The sequence below is a fragment of the Amblyomma americanum genome, chromosome 2 (genome assembly GCF_052857255.1).
Source record: "Amblyomma americanum isolate KBUSLIRL-KWMA chromosome 2, ASM5285725v1, whole genome shotgun sequence".
NCBI classification, from domain to species: Eukaryota; Metazoa; Arthropoda; class Arachnida; order Ixodida; family Ixodidae; genus Amblyomma; species Amblyomma americanum.
Genome location: NC_135498.1, coordinates 151,003,898 through 151,018,830, shown reverse-complemented (window position 1 = coordinate 151,018,830; position 14,933 = coordinate 151,003,898). Strand labels below are relative to the sequence as shown.

Genomic DNA, 14,933 nt, shown 5'->3' with positions numbered 1-14,933 from the left:
CGGCATGTGTCGTCCCATAAACGACCCTTTCCCCCGCAGCGCGTTCTGGGATACACTCCCTTTCTTTTCTTTGCGCGGGCGGCGGTGCCGACCCCGCGTATTCACCGTGGGAGCGAGCGGCGCCGCTTCTGGGCGACGCGCGGGAAGCCGGGAGCACGAGCGGCGAAGAGAGATGAGCACCTCGATTGCGCACACGGCCCCGAACTTGCAGACAACGCTGGCGACGGGACGACCCATCTATTGGCCATTTGTTATGTCTCTGCTGGCCGACGCCGTTTCCAGGAAAAGGGGACAAATGACAGTTCTGTGCGTGTGCGTGTGCTGATGTGCCTGCCTCGAATTGTCAGCGCAGTCCGACTTCCTGAGGGGAAGGTGCTGTGTACGACTGCGCTTGCTTTTCTTGTTTTGTGCTTTCTTTTGTGGGTCACGTGGGTCTCGCTGGAAGCACGGTGGGCCGCTAAATGTCCAGCTATTGGCGACTTCTACGACCCAATCAGCGATGAGCTGAGGGGTTAAGAGACGATGTTGGCGGGAAGCTAGGGGTTCTCGCCAGGAGCTTTTGACAGGGAGAGCTCTGGTGGCTCCACTCTGTTGTTGATCTCCCTTTGTCCTGTTCTGTCTAAACTCTATCATCCATGTTACTCTAATCTCACCTGTATAAGGTTTTGTTTGTTCGTCCAAAGACGAAAATCGTCATCCTCCTTCGCTCAACTGCCAATCAGAATTTCGGGCCGTAATGACAGCGAGACTGCCTGACCTCGCTACGCAACAGCAAGCGAGGAAGAAAAGAACCTCAACTGGCGCAGTCGACAGGATTGGCAGCCATCGCCTCCGGCTCGAGCGAAGACCCAGAGGTGTCGGGTCCTGAACAGCGGAAGACAGCGCTCGACGGACCGTCAGCGACAGCAGAACTGCGTGACAGCGGAGCTTCAGAGGCACTGGGACCCAGGGACCTTCGGGGTACAGTCGTCCCAAGCGGCCTGCAGGGAGTGGCTTCACGGCAGGGAGCAGCAGAGCGCACCGACGGGAGCGAGCGTCGACGCAACACTGGTGAGCGGGATTTCTTACGATTCGGTAGAGGACTCTCGGCTCGAATTTAAAGGGGTGTATGGTTAGGACGCGGGGCATGATGGCGAGCACGGCGGACAGTGAGACAGAGGAGAGCGGCATGACACCGAAAACATCCACAGATGAAACATCTAACCTAGGGGAAAGCAGAGCGCCCCCGGGAGGGACAGCTCAAGTCGAAACAGGCGGTGAGCTCCTCGGGGTAGCTGCTGATATAGAACCGGATTCTTATGCTTTGCGGCGCCTAGAGCTAGATGTTGAGCTGCAAAGACTCAAACTGGAGGCAGAGGAGCGCATAGCGATGAGGAGGGCTGAACTGGAGTTTGGGGGTGCCAGGCAGTCCCCACCTGTCTCGGATGGGAGCGGGCAGCGGCAGACAGGCCTGGACCCGACCACTCAGTGTGCTAAAGTCCTTAAGGGACTAAGGCTGCCAGCCGACTCAGATGTACCTATGTGGTTTGATGAAGTCGAATGGATGTTTGCGACTTACAACGTCCCCGATACCAGTAGGGTGCACTTGATTATTCCGACTCTAACGGAGCGGGTGAGGTACTTGTTGCGTGGACTGGGAGACGAAGCGTGCCGTGATTACGAGGCGGTGAAGGCGGCGGTCTTGAGCGAGCTTCAGCTAAGCCCGCCCGAGTATTTAGAGAGGTTCGAAGGAGCGTCTAAACGGAAGGATGAAACATGGGCACAGTTCGCATCGCGGGTAAAAACCTATTTCGAGTATTACCTCCGTTCAAGACAAGCGAGCTCCAAGGAGGAAGTGGTTTCGCTCATAGTAGCTGACCGAATGAAGGCGAGCCTTAGTGCAGAAGGCCTTGAGCACATTCGCTTACGCGAGGGCGAGAAATGGCTTAGGCCAGATGAGGTTGCGCGGGCGATGCAAACTTTCGAGCAGGCGAAAGGAAAGAACTGCGCAGTGAGACAGGCGAGCGCACAGCCAGCAAGCAAAGAACAGGCTGGCCCACGCAGCGCGTCGCTGGCCCCATCACGGGCTGCACACGATGGGAAACGGCAGCCCACATGCTACGTATGTCGAGCTGCAGGTCATCTCGCTAAAGACTGCCCGCGAGTCATTCAAAAGAAAGACGATAACCGTAGAGACGCCCGGGCAAACGCGATGACAATAGCAGACCCAGGGACTGTTAGGGACGCCCCGGCGAGTCACTCGGAGAACGTTTTGGTCGCAGAAATCAAGGTGCCTCAGCGAGAGGAAATACGAAAGTCCAGGCTGCAACAAGTGCAGCTGGACTGCGCTGGCGTACCCACCGTGGCCATACTGGATACCGGCAGCGAGGTCACCGTTGTGAGGGAGGACCTCGTGCCGAACACGTATCGTGAAACAACGGGCAACATTAGGTTAGTGGCAGCCTTCGGAAACACAATCGAAGCAAAATTAGTAAGTCTCCCCATCGGTCTGAGGTCGTCCGCGTTACTGTTAGAGCCGCAAAAGGTGCGGATTATTTGTGCACTGACCAATAAGGTCGCCGAAGGAGTGGACTGTCTTCTGTCTAATGAAGACTGGGAGCTGTTATCACAAGGCAGCCAGGGTGAAGCAGTGGCAGTCTTTGCTGAGACCCCTAAATCTGACGCGACAATTGGCCAGCCCGGTAGCGAGTTTGGTTCAGGGAGCAAAACGGTATCTGAGGCGACTATACTTGAAACAAGTGCGGAAGCCCCGCCGGCCGAATTGCGGGATGAGGAAGTGACGGACGCACCGGAGACTCTCAGCCAGCGGGAGAAATTTCGTGCAGCGCAGGTGAGCGACGAAAGTCTCCGAAAGGCTTGGTCTGACGCGAAATCCGGAAAGGGGGGCATGTTCATATCGGAGGGACTGCTCTACCACTGGGACACGATCGCTGGTGCCAGGGTTAAGCAGTTGGTGTTGCCCTGCGAAAGACGTCAGGAGGTACTGCTGCTGGCGCATGAGTCCCTGTGGGGAGGCCATCTCGGGGCCAGGAAAACAAGGGCAAGGGTAAAATACAGCTTTTATTGGCCTGGCCTCGAACAGGAAGTGAAGCAGCACTGTAAAACATGTCACGGGTGCCAAATCCGATCAGACAGGTCGATCCGAGATAGGGTGCCTATCACTCCCCTCACTAGGCCGGAACACCCGTTCCAGGTGGTTAACGTGGATATAATAGGGCCGATTGACGTGCCTTCCGCGCGAGGGCACAAGTATGCACTTTGCCTGGTGGACCTATGTACGCGATGGCCTGAAGTGATTTGCTTGCGTTCACTAACAGCAAGAGCGACGTGCGACGCGTTGCTGACAGTGTTTAGTCGCACAGGTGTACCCGAGGTCATATGTAGCGATCAGGGAACAAACTTTACCTCGCAGCTCACACAGGCGTTCCTCGCTAGGCTGGGATGTTCGCCCCGCTTTTCTACGCCGGAACATCCAGAGAGCAACGGGACCGTCGAAAGGTGGAACCGCGTACTCAAGAACATGATATTTCATGTTATGGGAAAGGACGCCAAAAACTGGGACAAACTAATCCCATTCGTGCTGTGGGCATACAGGGAGGTCCCCCACGACACAACAGGCGTGGCCCCGTTTCGTTTGCTTTACGGCAGGAATCCGACCGGACCGCTCGCAATCCTGCAGCGCACGTGGACGGGTGAGATACGGGTCCCAAGTACACTCAGAGAGGCACCCGCGAAATACCTTCAGCAGCTTTGCGAACAGATGGAGATAGCGGCTGAGGTAGCAGGACTAACGGCTACTGCTCGCCAAGGTAGCTACGCTCAGGCATACAACAGGGCTACACGTGTTAAGAGCTTCAATGTCGGCGACCAGGTGCTTTTGTTCGACACAGATCGTGGCGGCAAGCTCTCACCGAAATGGCTGGGATGTTCCCAGTGGTAGGACGAGAGAGACAAAATTCTTACCGCATCGATACTGGGGCGCGAAAGACGTCTGTTGTACATGCCAACCGGCTCCAGCCATATTACGCGCGAGTCAGTCACGTAGGCGTAGTGTTCGATGAAGATGAGGAGTTTGGAAACGTAGAGTACGCGCCTTGCACGGAAGCCGGAATTCAAGGACAAACTCCGATTGAAGCAACAAAATTGACCCATCTCAAAGAAGAACAACGTTCCGAAATAGCAGAGCTCTTCGCGAGGTACCCAGAGGTGTTTAGCGAAACCCCCGGGATCGCGGAAGTGGGAACCCATCAGATCGTGCTCGAGGACGGTTACAGACCCAAACGAGCCTTCCCGTATCGAGTGCCCGAACTTCTCAGGAAGGAGGTCAGCCGCCAAGTGGAGGAGCTGTTAGAGCTAGGGCTGATATACCCAGTCGAAAGCGACTGCGCGCATCCCGTGGTATGCGTGGGTAAAAAGGATGGCTCGGTCCGTCTATGTGTTGATTACAGAGCCCTCAACGCTGGGACGAAAACAGACGCTTTTACTATGATGCACGCCCAGGAACTCATGATGAAAGTAGGCCAGTCGAAATTTATCACTGTGGTAGATTTACGACGCGGTTATTGGCAGGTTCCGGTAGAACAAGAGAGCCAGCACTTAACGGCCTTCGTGACGCATGACGGCCAGTACGCCTGGCGCGTCATGCCTTTCCGACTAAAAAATGCTGCAGCAACGTTCCAAAGAATGATGAACGTACTTCTGTCCAAGCACCAAGGGTATGCCACGGCGTACCTTGACGATGTCGCGATCTTTTCGCAGTCATGGTCAGAGCATCTCGAGCATTTGGAGCCAATCATGAGTCTTTTACGTGATGAGGCTAAGCTGTAAGTAAGTAGTCAAAAGTGTCAGATTGGCCAGGCGCGCATAAGGTATTTGGGGCACGTGGTGGGAGGAGGCACGCACGGACCAGACACTGACAAACTCGTTGCTATACGGGACATACACGCGCCAACGACAAGGAAGGAGCTCCGTAGCTTTCTTGGGCTTTGCGGATACTACCGTGAGTACGTGAAAGGTTACGCGGAAGTCGCCTCACCGCTGACAGCTCTCACGAAGCGTGGAGTACCAAACCCAATCCCTTGGTCAGACGAAGCCCAACGGGCGTTCGAACAAATGAAAATGTCACTCTGTCGTGCAACTATGCTGAGCACTCCGGATCTTAACAAGCCTTATTGGGTGTTCACAGATGCGTCTGAGATCGCAGCTGGCGCCTGTCTGGCACAAATGGACGATGGTGGTCGGGAGAGGCCGATTGCTTTCGCCAGTCACCGCTTTACTCCGACACAGTCAAGGTGGTCGACAATCGAGCGCGAGGCTTTCGCCGTTATCTGGGCGCTGAAAAAATTTGACTACTGGGTATTTGGGGCGGAAATAAATGTCGTCTCCGACCATAACCCTCTGTCTTATTTGACCGCGTGCACGCCGCATGGGGCAAAGCTGACGAGGTGGGCTCTCGCACTGCAGCGCCACAACGTAGCGATCACCCACCGGAAAGGGGCCAACAATGCGAATGCGGACGCGTTGTCTCGCCTCCCCAACGTAACATGGGAGGGAGCAGATCGAGCCTGAGCCCCCCGGCGAACGTGAACGTTCCCGCAAGCCAGTGTGTATGTGCTCCTTTTGTGTTTTGTGTCCGCGCTGGTGCCGTGAAAACTGCCCGACTCCTACTCAAGACTGCGGGACTGAAACGGGCGAGAAGGAGGAGGGACAAAGTGAAAGACGCCCGTACCCCAGCGTATTTGTGTGGTGCGTTTTTTTTTTTTTGCATGAACTCAGTGTCTCATTTGTCATATTTTCGGCTAGTCTGTGCTAATAGCCCAGATATCCTCTTCAGGGGGAAGTTGTAGAGCCGCTGAGCTCAAGAGGCAGGTGTTCCCGCCAACCGGCGAGCTGTTTGCCGACACGGAGATGCCGGCAAGTGCCCGCGCCAAGGTGCTGGCCTGGTACTCGTTACTGGGTGATAGCGCGGCGGCATGTGTCGTCCCATAAACGACCCTTTCCCCCGCAGCGCGTTCCGGGAAACGCTCCCTTTCTTTTCTTTGCGCGGCCGGCGGGGCCGACCCCGCGTATTCACCGTGGGAGCGAGCGGCGCCGCTTCTGGGCGACGCGCGGGAAGCCGGGAGCACGAGCGGCGAAGAGAGATGAGCACCTCGATTGCGCACACGGCCCCGAACTTGCAGACAACGCTGGCGACGGGACGACCCATCTATTGGCCATTTGTTATGTCTCTGCTGGCCGACGCGCCGTTTCCATGAAAAGGGGACAAATGACAGTTCTGTGCGTGTGCGTGTGCTGATGTGCCTGCCTCGAATTGTCAGCGCAGTCCGACTTCCTGAGGGGAAGGTGCTGTGTACGACTGCGCTTGCTTTTCTTGTTTTGTGCTTTCTTTTGTGGGTCACGTGGGTCTCGCTGGAAGCACGGTGGGCCCGCCTAAATGCCCAGCTATTGGCGACTTCTACGACCCAATCAGCGATGAGCTGAGGGGTTAAGAGACGATGTTGGCGGGAAGCTAGGGGTTCTCGCCAGGAGCTTTTGACAGGGAGAGCTCGGGTGGCTCCACTCTGTTGTTGATCTCCCTTTGTCCTGTTCTGCCTAAACTCTATCATCCATGTTACTCTAATCTCACCTGTATAAAGTTTTGTTTGTTCGTCCAAAGACGAAAATCGTCATCCTCCTTCGCTCAACTGCCAATCAGAATTTCGGGCCGTAACGACAACGAGACGGCCTGACCTCGCTACGCAACAGCAAGCGAGGAAGAAAAGAACCTCAACTCAAGACATTCTACCTTTTTTTCATTGACATTATCATATGTACTGCAAAGCATCACACTTTTTTCTACACGTTGAGGCAACGGCAGTCTTATAAACAAATACACGCACAAATTCCGGTCAGCGCACTCTTGCCGACTGGGCAGTGGGGCCTGGCTGGGTGAATGGCACGGGAAAACAGCTCGCCTGGTAGCTGCTCGCCACCTATGTGATGCATCCAAATCGGTTTCGGAGGGGCCTCTTGAAATGGCAGACATTCACGACACTAGAAAAACTTTGTAACCTCTGTACTTGTAGCGTTTTATAGACACCATGTGGTATCGTGGTGGACACCACGAGCATGAGCACATGTGGTGTTAACTGTGTGCTGTCAGTGTCTTTCATGTGGTACCAGTCTTGTCAAGAATAAAATAGCTTGGCTGCTGTGCACACTCAACGAGGTGGCAAAGCATTGGGGACAGCTCCAGCAGTGCACCTGACCGGGCGCACTGCGATTGCTAGTCCGTTGTCGCTTTCACTGTCTGTTGAGGCTTCTCGCTTCAAGTTTCTATAGGCAGTTTTATTTCCGTGACCACAGGGAGAAAAATATGTTGGTAGAGAAAAGATAGAAAAATTAAGTAGGGACAGGAGACACAAGGCGTGGGCCTGGCGTGTGATTCTCTTCACAGTCCAGGTTCTGAGGCCTAGTTTAGAGTGCGGAGAAAAACATACTTGTGCAGGGGCAGAACTTTGCATGTAGTGGGCCTTGAACCTGTTTGGCCTCTTAGTAATTTGCAGCAGCTTCCTGCTCTGAGAAGAGAAATGTGGTTTGTCATTGGTAGCCTTTTGCCAACATTTGTTTGGCTTCTGTTCCATTCCCTGTATTGTGACCACTGATGTGTGATCAGCACTGTAGCGTTCTCGCATGAATGCAGTGGATTGCTTTACGGGCATTTTTTGCTCATTAGTTTGAAGATGGGGCCACATAGTGCCGATATAGGCTGGGGACACCCATGGTCCTGTTTTCAAGCTGATGGGCTAGTTGGCTTCAGAAATTGTGGAATATACCGTATAAACGCGTGTAAGGGCCGCGCTTTTTTTCCCAGATTCGGGGGGCAAATTTCGGGGTGCGGCCCATACACGCGATTTTCGAAAAAAAATTTTTTTTTTCAAGTGAAAGCAAACCAATCTGGAATGCGCGGCATTTATTTACCGTTCAGGCATCACTCACGGAGTCTTCAGACTCCGAGCTGATGCTGTGTTCAGGTAAATATTCAGCCCACAGAAAGTCGTCTTCGGTCCCGTCTAAACTGTTTGAAATTCCGGTCACTTTGAAGCTCCGGGTTACAATGTCGGTCGACACGGAATTCCACGCGGACAAAATCCATCCAAGCACAGTCACGAGCGGTGCCCTCTTAAGCCGCCCTGTCGGCGTCTCGTCGTTATTGCCATTGGCCATCCATTCCGAATACTGCCTTCGAAATTCAACCTTAAAAGGCCGATTGTCGCTTACATCCAGGGGTTGCGGCATGCCAATGAGGCCGCCCGGTATCACGGCCATGTCTGTGCGGATACCGCGCAGGCGTTCCTTAACCCTACCCGTCAAGTGACCGCGGAAGCTGTCCAAGACGAGGAGCGATCGTCGGGCCAGCATGGCGCCTGGGTGCTTCTCCCAAACGCTTTTTACCCAGTCGAGCACAAGCTCATCGTCCATCCAGCCCTTTTCTTGGGCGCGAACTACAATTCCCTTGGGGAAAACGTGTTTAGGAATCATTTTTCTTTTCAGGATGACATAGGGGGGCAGCTTCCGCCCGTCCGCGGTGACGTACAGCATAACGGTACACCGTTGGCGCTTCGCACCGGTTGTCCGCACGAAAATTCTTCTTTCCTTCAGTTCAACTGTGCAGCTCTCGGGACAGTCGAACCACACGGGGGTCTTGTCGGCGTTCGCTATCTGCGAAAATATATAGTTGTGCTCACGACGCAGACCGATGACATACTTCTGAAAGCTGAGCACCTTGTCGGTGTAGTCGGCGGGCAGCCGCTGGCACAGTGTGGTCCTTCGCCGAAATGATAGGCCCTTCCTCTTCAGAAATCTTCGTACCCAGCCGGCACCAGCCTTGAAGTCCTCGTGCGGTATGCTGTTAGCACGCGCCAAGGCTTGTGCCCTCACGCGCAGCATGTCCGTTGTCAACGCGTAGCCGTTGTTCCGCAATTCCATTGAATAGCATAGCAGCTCTTCTTCTAGCTCAGGAAATTTGCATGGCTTGCCTCGGAAAGCGCGCTTTTTGGAGCTGGTATTCTTCAACGCATCCCTTTGTCCGCACCACCGTCGGACACACTTCTCGTCCACATCAAATTTTCTGCCCGCGGCACGCTTGCCGTGTTCGAGAGCGAACTCCACTACTTTCAGTTTAAAGCCCGCCGTGTAGCTGTTGAGGTGCTTGCCCATCGTGCAACAGTGACAATGCTCGGAGGCAGTTCATGAAAAAGTGAAGAACGACTGCGCACGAGAGCAACAACTATGCCGAGAGTCCACTGTCTGGAATCGCGGTTGATGCCAGGCCATACGAAACGCGCCGTGAGCAGCTTCTGGGTCGCCCGGATTCCTGGGTGTGAAAGCTCGTGTAACGAAGCGTATACCTCACGACGGAGGCAAGCAGGCACGTATGGTCGAGGACTACTTGCAGATGTATCGCAACAAATGTCTCCTGCTCCGGGCAAAGGAAACCACTGTAGGATGAGTGACGTCGATGTTTCCTGCAAACGGCGCAGTTCGTCATCGTCGCGTTGAGCTGCCGCCACTTTTGCGAAGTCTATTCCCTTGTGAGTGAGGGCATTTACTGGGCTGCGCGACAGAGCATCGGCGACAGCGTTGTCTACTCCCTTTATGTGGCGAATGTTCGTGGTGAATTCCGATATGTAGGACATCTGCCGCAGCTCGCGGGCTGTGTGCGTGCCGCCATCAGATTTCAGGGAGCGTAAGGCGTAGGTGAGAGGCTTGTGATCAGTCATTATAAAGAATTCCGTCCCTTCTAAGTAATGACGAAAGTGCCGGATTGCTGCGTAGACGGCCAACAGCTCGCGTCCGAAAGTGCTGTAACGCTGCTCGGTGGGTGTCAATTTCCGAGAAAAGAAAGCGATCGGTTGCCATACTCCTTTGTTAAGTTGTTGAAGGACAGCCCCCACAGCTGCGTCCGAGGCGTTGACCGTGACGCACTGTGGGACTCCCTGTTGCGGGTAGGCGAGAAGTGTGGCGTCGGCGAGGTGTCTCTTGATCTCTTGAAAAGCCGCTTCGGCATCGTCCGTCCAGAGCAGCTCCTTAGCAGCACCTTCATGTGTCGACAGCAGAAGGTGGAGAGGGTGCAGAACGGCCGCGCACCGAGGTACGAAATGTCGGTAGTAATTTACAAGGCCAAGGAACTCGCGCAGCTGGCGCTTAGTGGTGGGTCGTGGAAACTTCTCGACAGCTTTAACCTTGTCTGGATGAGGTTGAATGCCAGAGCTTGAAACAACATGGCCAAGAAAAGTCAGCTTCTCGGCACCCAGCTCGCACTTGTCCGTGTTAACCAGGATGCCATGCTCCGCCAGGCGCTGAAACACTGATCGCAGATGCGCCTCATGCTCGTCCGGTGAAGTGCTTGCGATGAGTACGTCGTCGAGGTATGCATGGCAGAAGTCGAGGCCATGCAAAACGCCGTTGATAAAACGCTGGAATGTCTGTCCGGAGTTTCGCAGGCCGAATGGCATGCGCAGAAACTCGAACAGGCCGAAGGGCGTGGTTATCGCCGTCTTCGATACGTCCTCTGGAGCCACGGGGATCTGATGGTACGCCCGCATGAGGTCGATCTTGGAGAAAATCGCCACACCATGTAGGCTGGACGTCACATCATGAATGTGAGGTACCGGATAGCGGTCTGGCATGGTTGCTCGATTGAGGGCCCGATAGTCGCCGCAGGGTCGCCAGTCTCCTGGTGTTGACTTCGGCACCATGTGCAGTGGAGACGCCCATGGGCTAGCGGACGGGCGGATTATGCCGAGCTCGAGCATGTGGTCGAATTCCTGTCGAGCTGTTTGCAGCTTTTGCGGGGACAAGCGGTGTGGGCGTGCGTAAACTGGTGGGCCTGTGGTGACAATGTGGTGGCATACATTGTGCTTGACGGCCGCGCTGGCCTGTGGTGGCCGCGTCAGTTCGGGGAATTCGCCGAGGATGCCGGTGAATCGTGTAGCGCCCGGCGGAGCTACGAGCGTGGGGCTGAGGGGAGGATGCCTGGATGGCTTCCCGCGCACTTCTGCGTGTGACAGGGGGTCCTGTAAACGCCGGTTGCGGACATCGACAAGCAGTCCAAAGTTGCGCAAAAAGTCCGCTCCCAGGATGGCAAATTTTACGTCAGCCACGACGAAAATCCACCGAAATGTCCTCTTGAGGCCCAGGTCCAGCGAGAGAGAGCGTTGCCCGTACGTCGGTATCGTCGTATTGTTGACAGCTTGCAACGGTGCTGCGCACGGTCGTTTGCGATCGGCTGGCGACGCTGGCACGACACTAACTTCCGCCCCTGTGTCGACTAGGAAACGAGCACCTCTTTCGCGAATGGTCAGGAAGAATACCGATGGGCGACTGTCCGGCAGGGCGGGGGCACATGTCACCCTCAGCGCTGGCCCGGGGCGTTTACCGAATTTTCACAGGGCGGCACACAGTTCCGTGCAGCGTTGCCGAATTTGCGGTGGTACCAGCACACTCTGCGTTGTTGTGGTTGTGATGCGGTACGCTGTCGTGGTCGCTGGTTGCCGCTCGAGTGCAGCGCTGCGACGGTGTCTGCGAGGCGAGAAATTTCCTCTCGCATCTCTTGCAGGTAATTGGCGGACGGCGCGGTGCGTCTGCGTGCACCGACGCGACTGTGGGCACGGCGACAGCCATTAGTTTGTCGGCGAGCTCGGCCATCTTGGCAAGGTCTGTCTCGCCCGACGCCGTGAGGCCTATCCGTACGCTTGTGGGAAGCCTTTGCAGGAATAGTTCCCGCACCAAACGGCCGTCGCTTGCTGTCGTGCCGCCGGCCAGTTGTTGCATGTGGCGTAGCAACTGGCTGGGCCGGCGGTCGCCAAGTTCGGCCTCCCACAGTAGCTGCTGGAGACGCTCCGGCTCTGCAGGTGTGACACGGTGAATCAGTGTCTCTTTTAGCGTCTGGTAGGCGTTCTCTGCGGGTGGTGTTAGCAGTAAGTCCCGCACCTCGCTGGCTGTCGCAGGCGGAAGGCTGCCCACCACGTGGTGGTATTTAGTGCTGTCAGCCGTGATGCGGCGTGCAGTGAACTGCGACTCAACTTGCACGAACCAAAGTTCCGGGTCGCCAGTCCAAAACGGAGGTAGTTTCACATCAAGTACGGCTACCGTGGGACTGCCGGTGTCGCTTGGCTGGTCCATGGCTATCACGTCCGGGTCACCAATTATTGGCACGCGCGAGGAAAGCAGAGACGAGGCATGGGGCTTGGAGTCTCGGTGCCAACTAGTTTTATTCTTCCTTTGTGCGCTGGCCCTCTCTCGGCGGCCGGCTGGCTACGGTCGACTACGGTCGGCTACGTTCCGCGCTGGCAGCACCGCGGCTTATCCGCGGCATATTTGTGTTCACCCCAGCTGCACTCCATAGACGCCAACTGACGCTGCACTAACTACTTCCGGTACCCTTGCTTGGCGCACTTAATGATGCCGGCATCCAGCGGCTGCAGCCGGCTTGTGCAGTTGGGTGGAAAAAAAAAACAGCCTTAATGTTCCTCAGGCTGGACGTATTGGGTGGGTGGCACGGTGCATTGTCCACGAAAAGCAATATCTTCCTTGCCTTAGACAGTTAAACCTCGATATAACGAAGCCGGAAAAATCGGCACTTTACTTCGTTAAATTGAAATTTCGTTACGCCGAAATTCGCCTCCCAGCATGCAAAGGAACTTCCAAAACGTGTTGTGAGTGCGGTGCACGCACGGCAAAACTCTTTATAAATGGTGAAAATAGACTGTTATCTTTTTCTGCGCTTTTTTCTTCATCAACAAAGGCGTCACACGTTTGCCTGCCCAGAGTGACTGGATGGCATCTTGGTCTTCTTCTGCGCTAGCAAACCGCCTGAGCACGTCGATCGCGTCGGCCACTTCGCGAGTGGTTGGGATGTCGCACTCATCGTCGGCTTCGCCTTCGCTGTCGTCTTGAGAGTTTCCCAACACGTCGTTCACGATCGTTTCCACCGTCACCTCCTCCATCGCGAGGACACAGGAGTCTCCAAAAAGATAGTCATCCAGCTCGACTCCTTCCGGGATGGCACCGTTGCTGCGAAGACGCTGCCACCTCTCATCAAGCGCCTCTTCTTCCAGCGCGGGCAAGTCCGCTTCAGAACTAGCTGCTTCAGCTGTCTTGAAGCCCGCTTTGCGGAAGCAATTCTCAAAAATCTCCTTTGAGGTGGAGTTCCAGGACGCGGACAACATCTCAAGGGCCTGAAACAAGTCCACTTTAGTGGGGCGTTTTAGTCGGAGGTCAAGCAGCAGCTTGTCAATTAGCCGCCGGCGATACGCACACTTTACGCTGTTTATTATGCCCTGGTCCAGGGGCTGAATTAGTGACGTGCAGGTCGGCGGCAGAAACTTCACCTCAACTTGCGACAGTTCTAAATCTTCAATGTGGTGTGCGGAGCAGTTATCCAAGATGACGCACACTTTGCGTCCAGCGGTTTTCATGTCCGCGTCGAAGGCTTGCAGCCAGCCACGGAAAATATCACGCGTCATCCATGCTTTTTGGTTGGATGCGTACTGTATTTCCAGCTGGCGCGAATTGCTGAAGCACCGCGGCTTCTTGCTGCGCCCTATCACGAGCGGCACACGCTTGTCGCTGCCATCCATGTTGGCACAAAGCAAGACCGAGATGCGCAGTTTGCTATGTTTCCCACCGTGACACTTTTCACCTTTTAATGCTAACGTACGACACGTCAGCATCTGATAGAACAACACCGTTTCGTCGGCGTTGTAGACGTCGGCTGGATCATAGTGCGCCAAGATCTTCGGCACTTCTGTGTCGACCCAAGAAGCCGATCCTGTCGTGTCAGCTGATGTTGATTCACCACTTAAGATTTTGCCCACGATAGCATGACGGGCTTTGAAGCGGTGCAGTCACCCGCTGCTGGCCTGAAAATCGTCGTGGCCGAAAAGACAGGCAAAATTCCTCGCCTTTTCTTGCAGTAATGCGCCGCATATGGGAATGTTCTGTTCCCTAACCGACACAAACCATGCAAAGACCGCCTTATCCACATCTTCGAAAGTGGGAACCTTCAACCTTTTTCGTTGAGCGTTTGTTCCGTTCTTCAGGGATTCGAGGATAGAGTCTTTCGCTTTCAAAATCGTCGAAAGGGTGCTCTGCGGTATGCCGAACCGGACGGCGACATCCTTCTTCTTTTCACCATTTTCCACGGCTTTGAGCACATTCGCCTTTTCTTCAAGAGCTAGGACTTTGCGTTTCCCACTCATTCTTTCCGAGATGTCAGGCGTGTGCACAAAAACACAGCGCGAGACACATCGACGCGTACACTTCAGCAGCACAAAACCGTCAGAAAACTTGCCGTGCACGCTTCGGTGGCAAGGCCTAGACTGCGTGGGCGAGAAAACTGCGTGACTGAATGTGTCGATGCTAGTGTCCTCTAGCGGACTTACTCGACACAACGTTCGGCAGTGTCACCCGTGCTACCCCAGATGGCGCGGCAAACGGCACCTTGTCATCATCATCGCGATTGCCAGCCATGTACAGCTGCGCCGTGGCCGTTTTTAAAGGCGCAGGTTAGTGCGCGCACACTTTTCAACCACTAAACTTCGCAGTATACTTTTATTAAATTATTTTGGTTCATCTCGAGCCAGCAACAAAATTTCGTTACGTTGAAAGTGCGCCAGAACTACTTCGTTATACAGAGGTTGAAAATACATTGTGTTCTATGGAAGCGAAGTTATAGAAACTGAAATACTTCGTTACATCGAGGATTTCGTTACACTGAAGTTCGTTACATCGAGGTTTAACTGTAACCCATTTTGTTATCCGACTGCTGCAAAAAATTGCTGAAGAGCGAAGACGTCATCCATGCCTTTTTGTTGAAGTTGTAGCTGCATGGCAGCGTCTTCAAGTTCTTAAAGCACCGTGGCTTTGCTAACTTTCTTACAACGAGCATG

At 54.6% G+C, this 14,933-nt stretch overlaps 1 protein-coding gene and 1 long non-coding RNA gene across 2 annotated transcripts in view; both read left to right on the top strand.

Annotated features, from left to right (window-relative positions):
* Positions 1 to 14,933, top strand: part of LOC144121905 (uncharacterized) — an 89,337-nt gene that overhangs the window by 37,257 nt on the left and 37,147 nt on the right. The window lies entirely within an intron of this gene.
* On the top strand, positions 1,130 to 3,940 carry LOC144119095 (uncharacterized). Its single transcript, XM_077651811.1, has one exon. It carries the CDS (start codon positions 1,130 to 1,132, stop codon positions 3,938 to 3,940), a length of 2,811 nt encoding a protein of 936 aa, XP_077507937.1.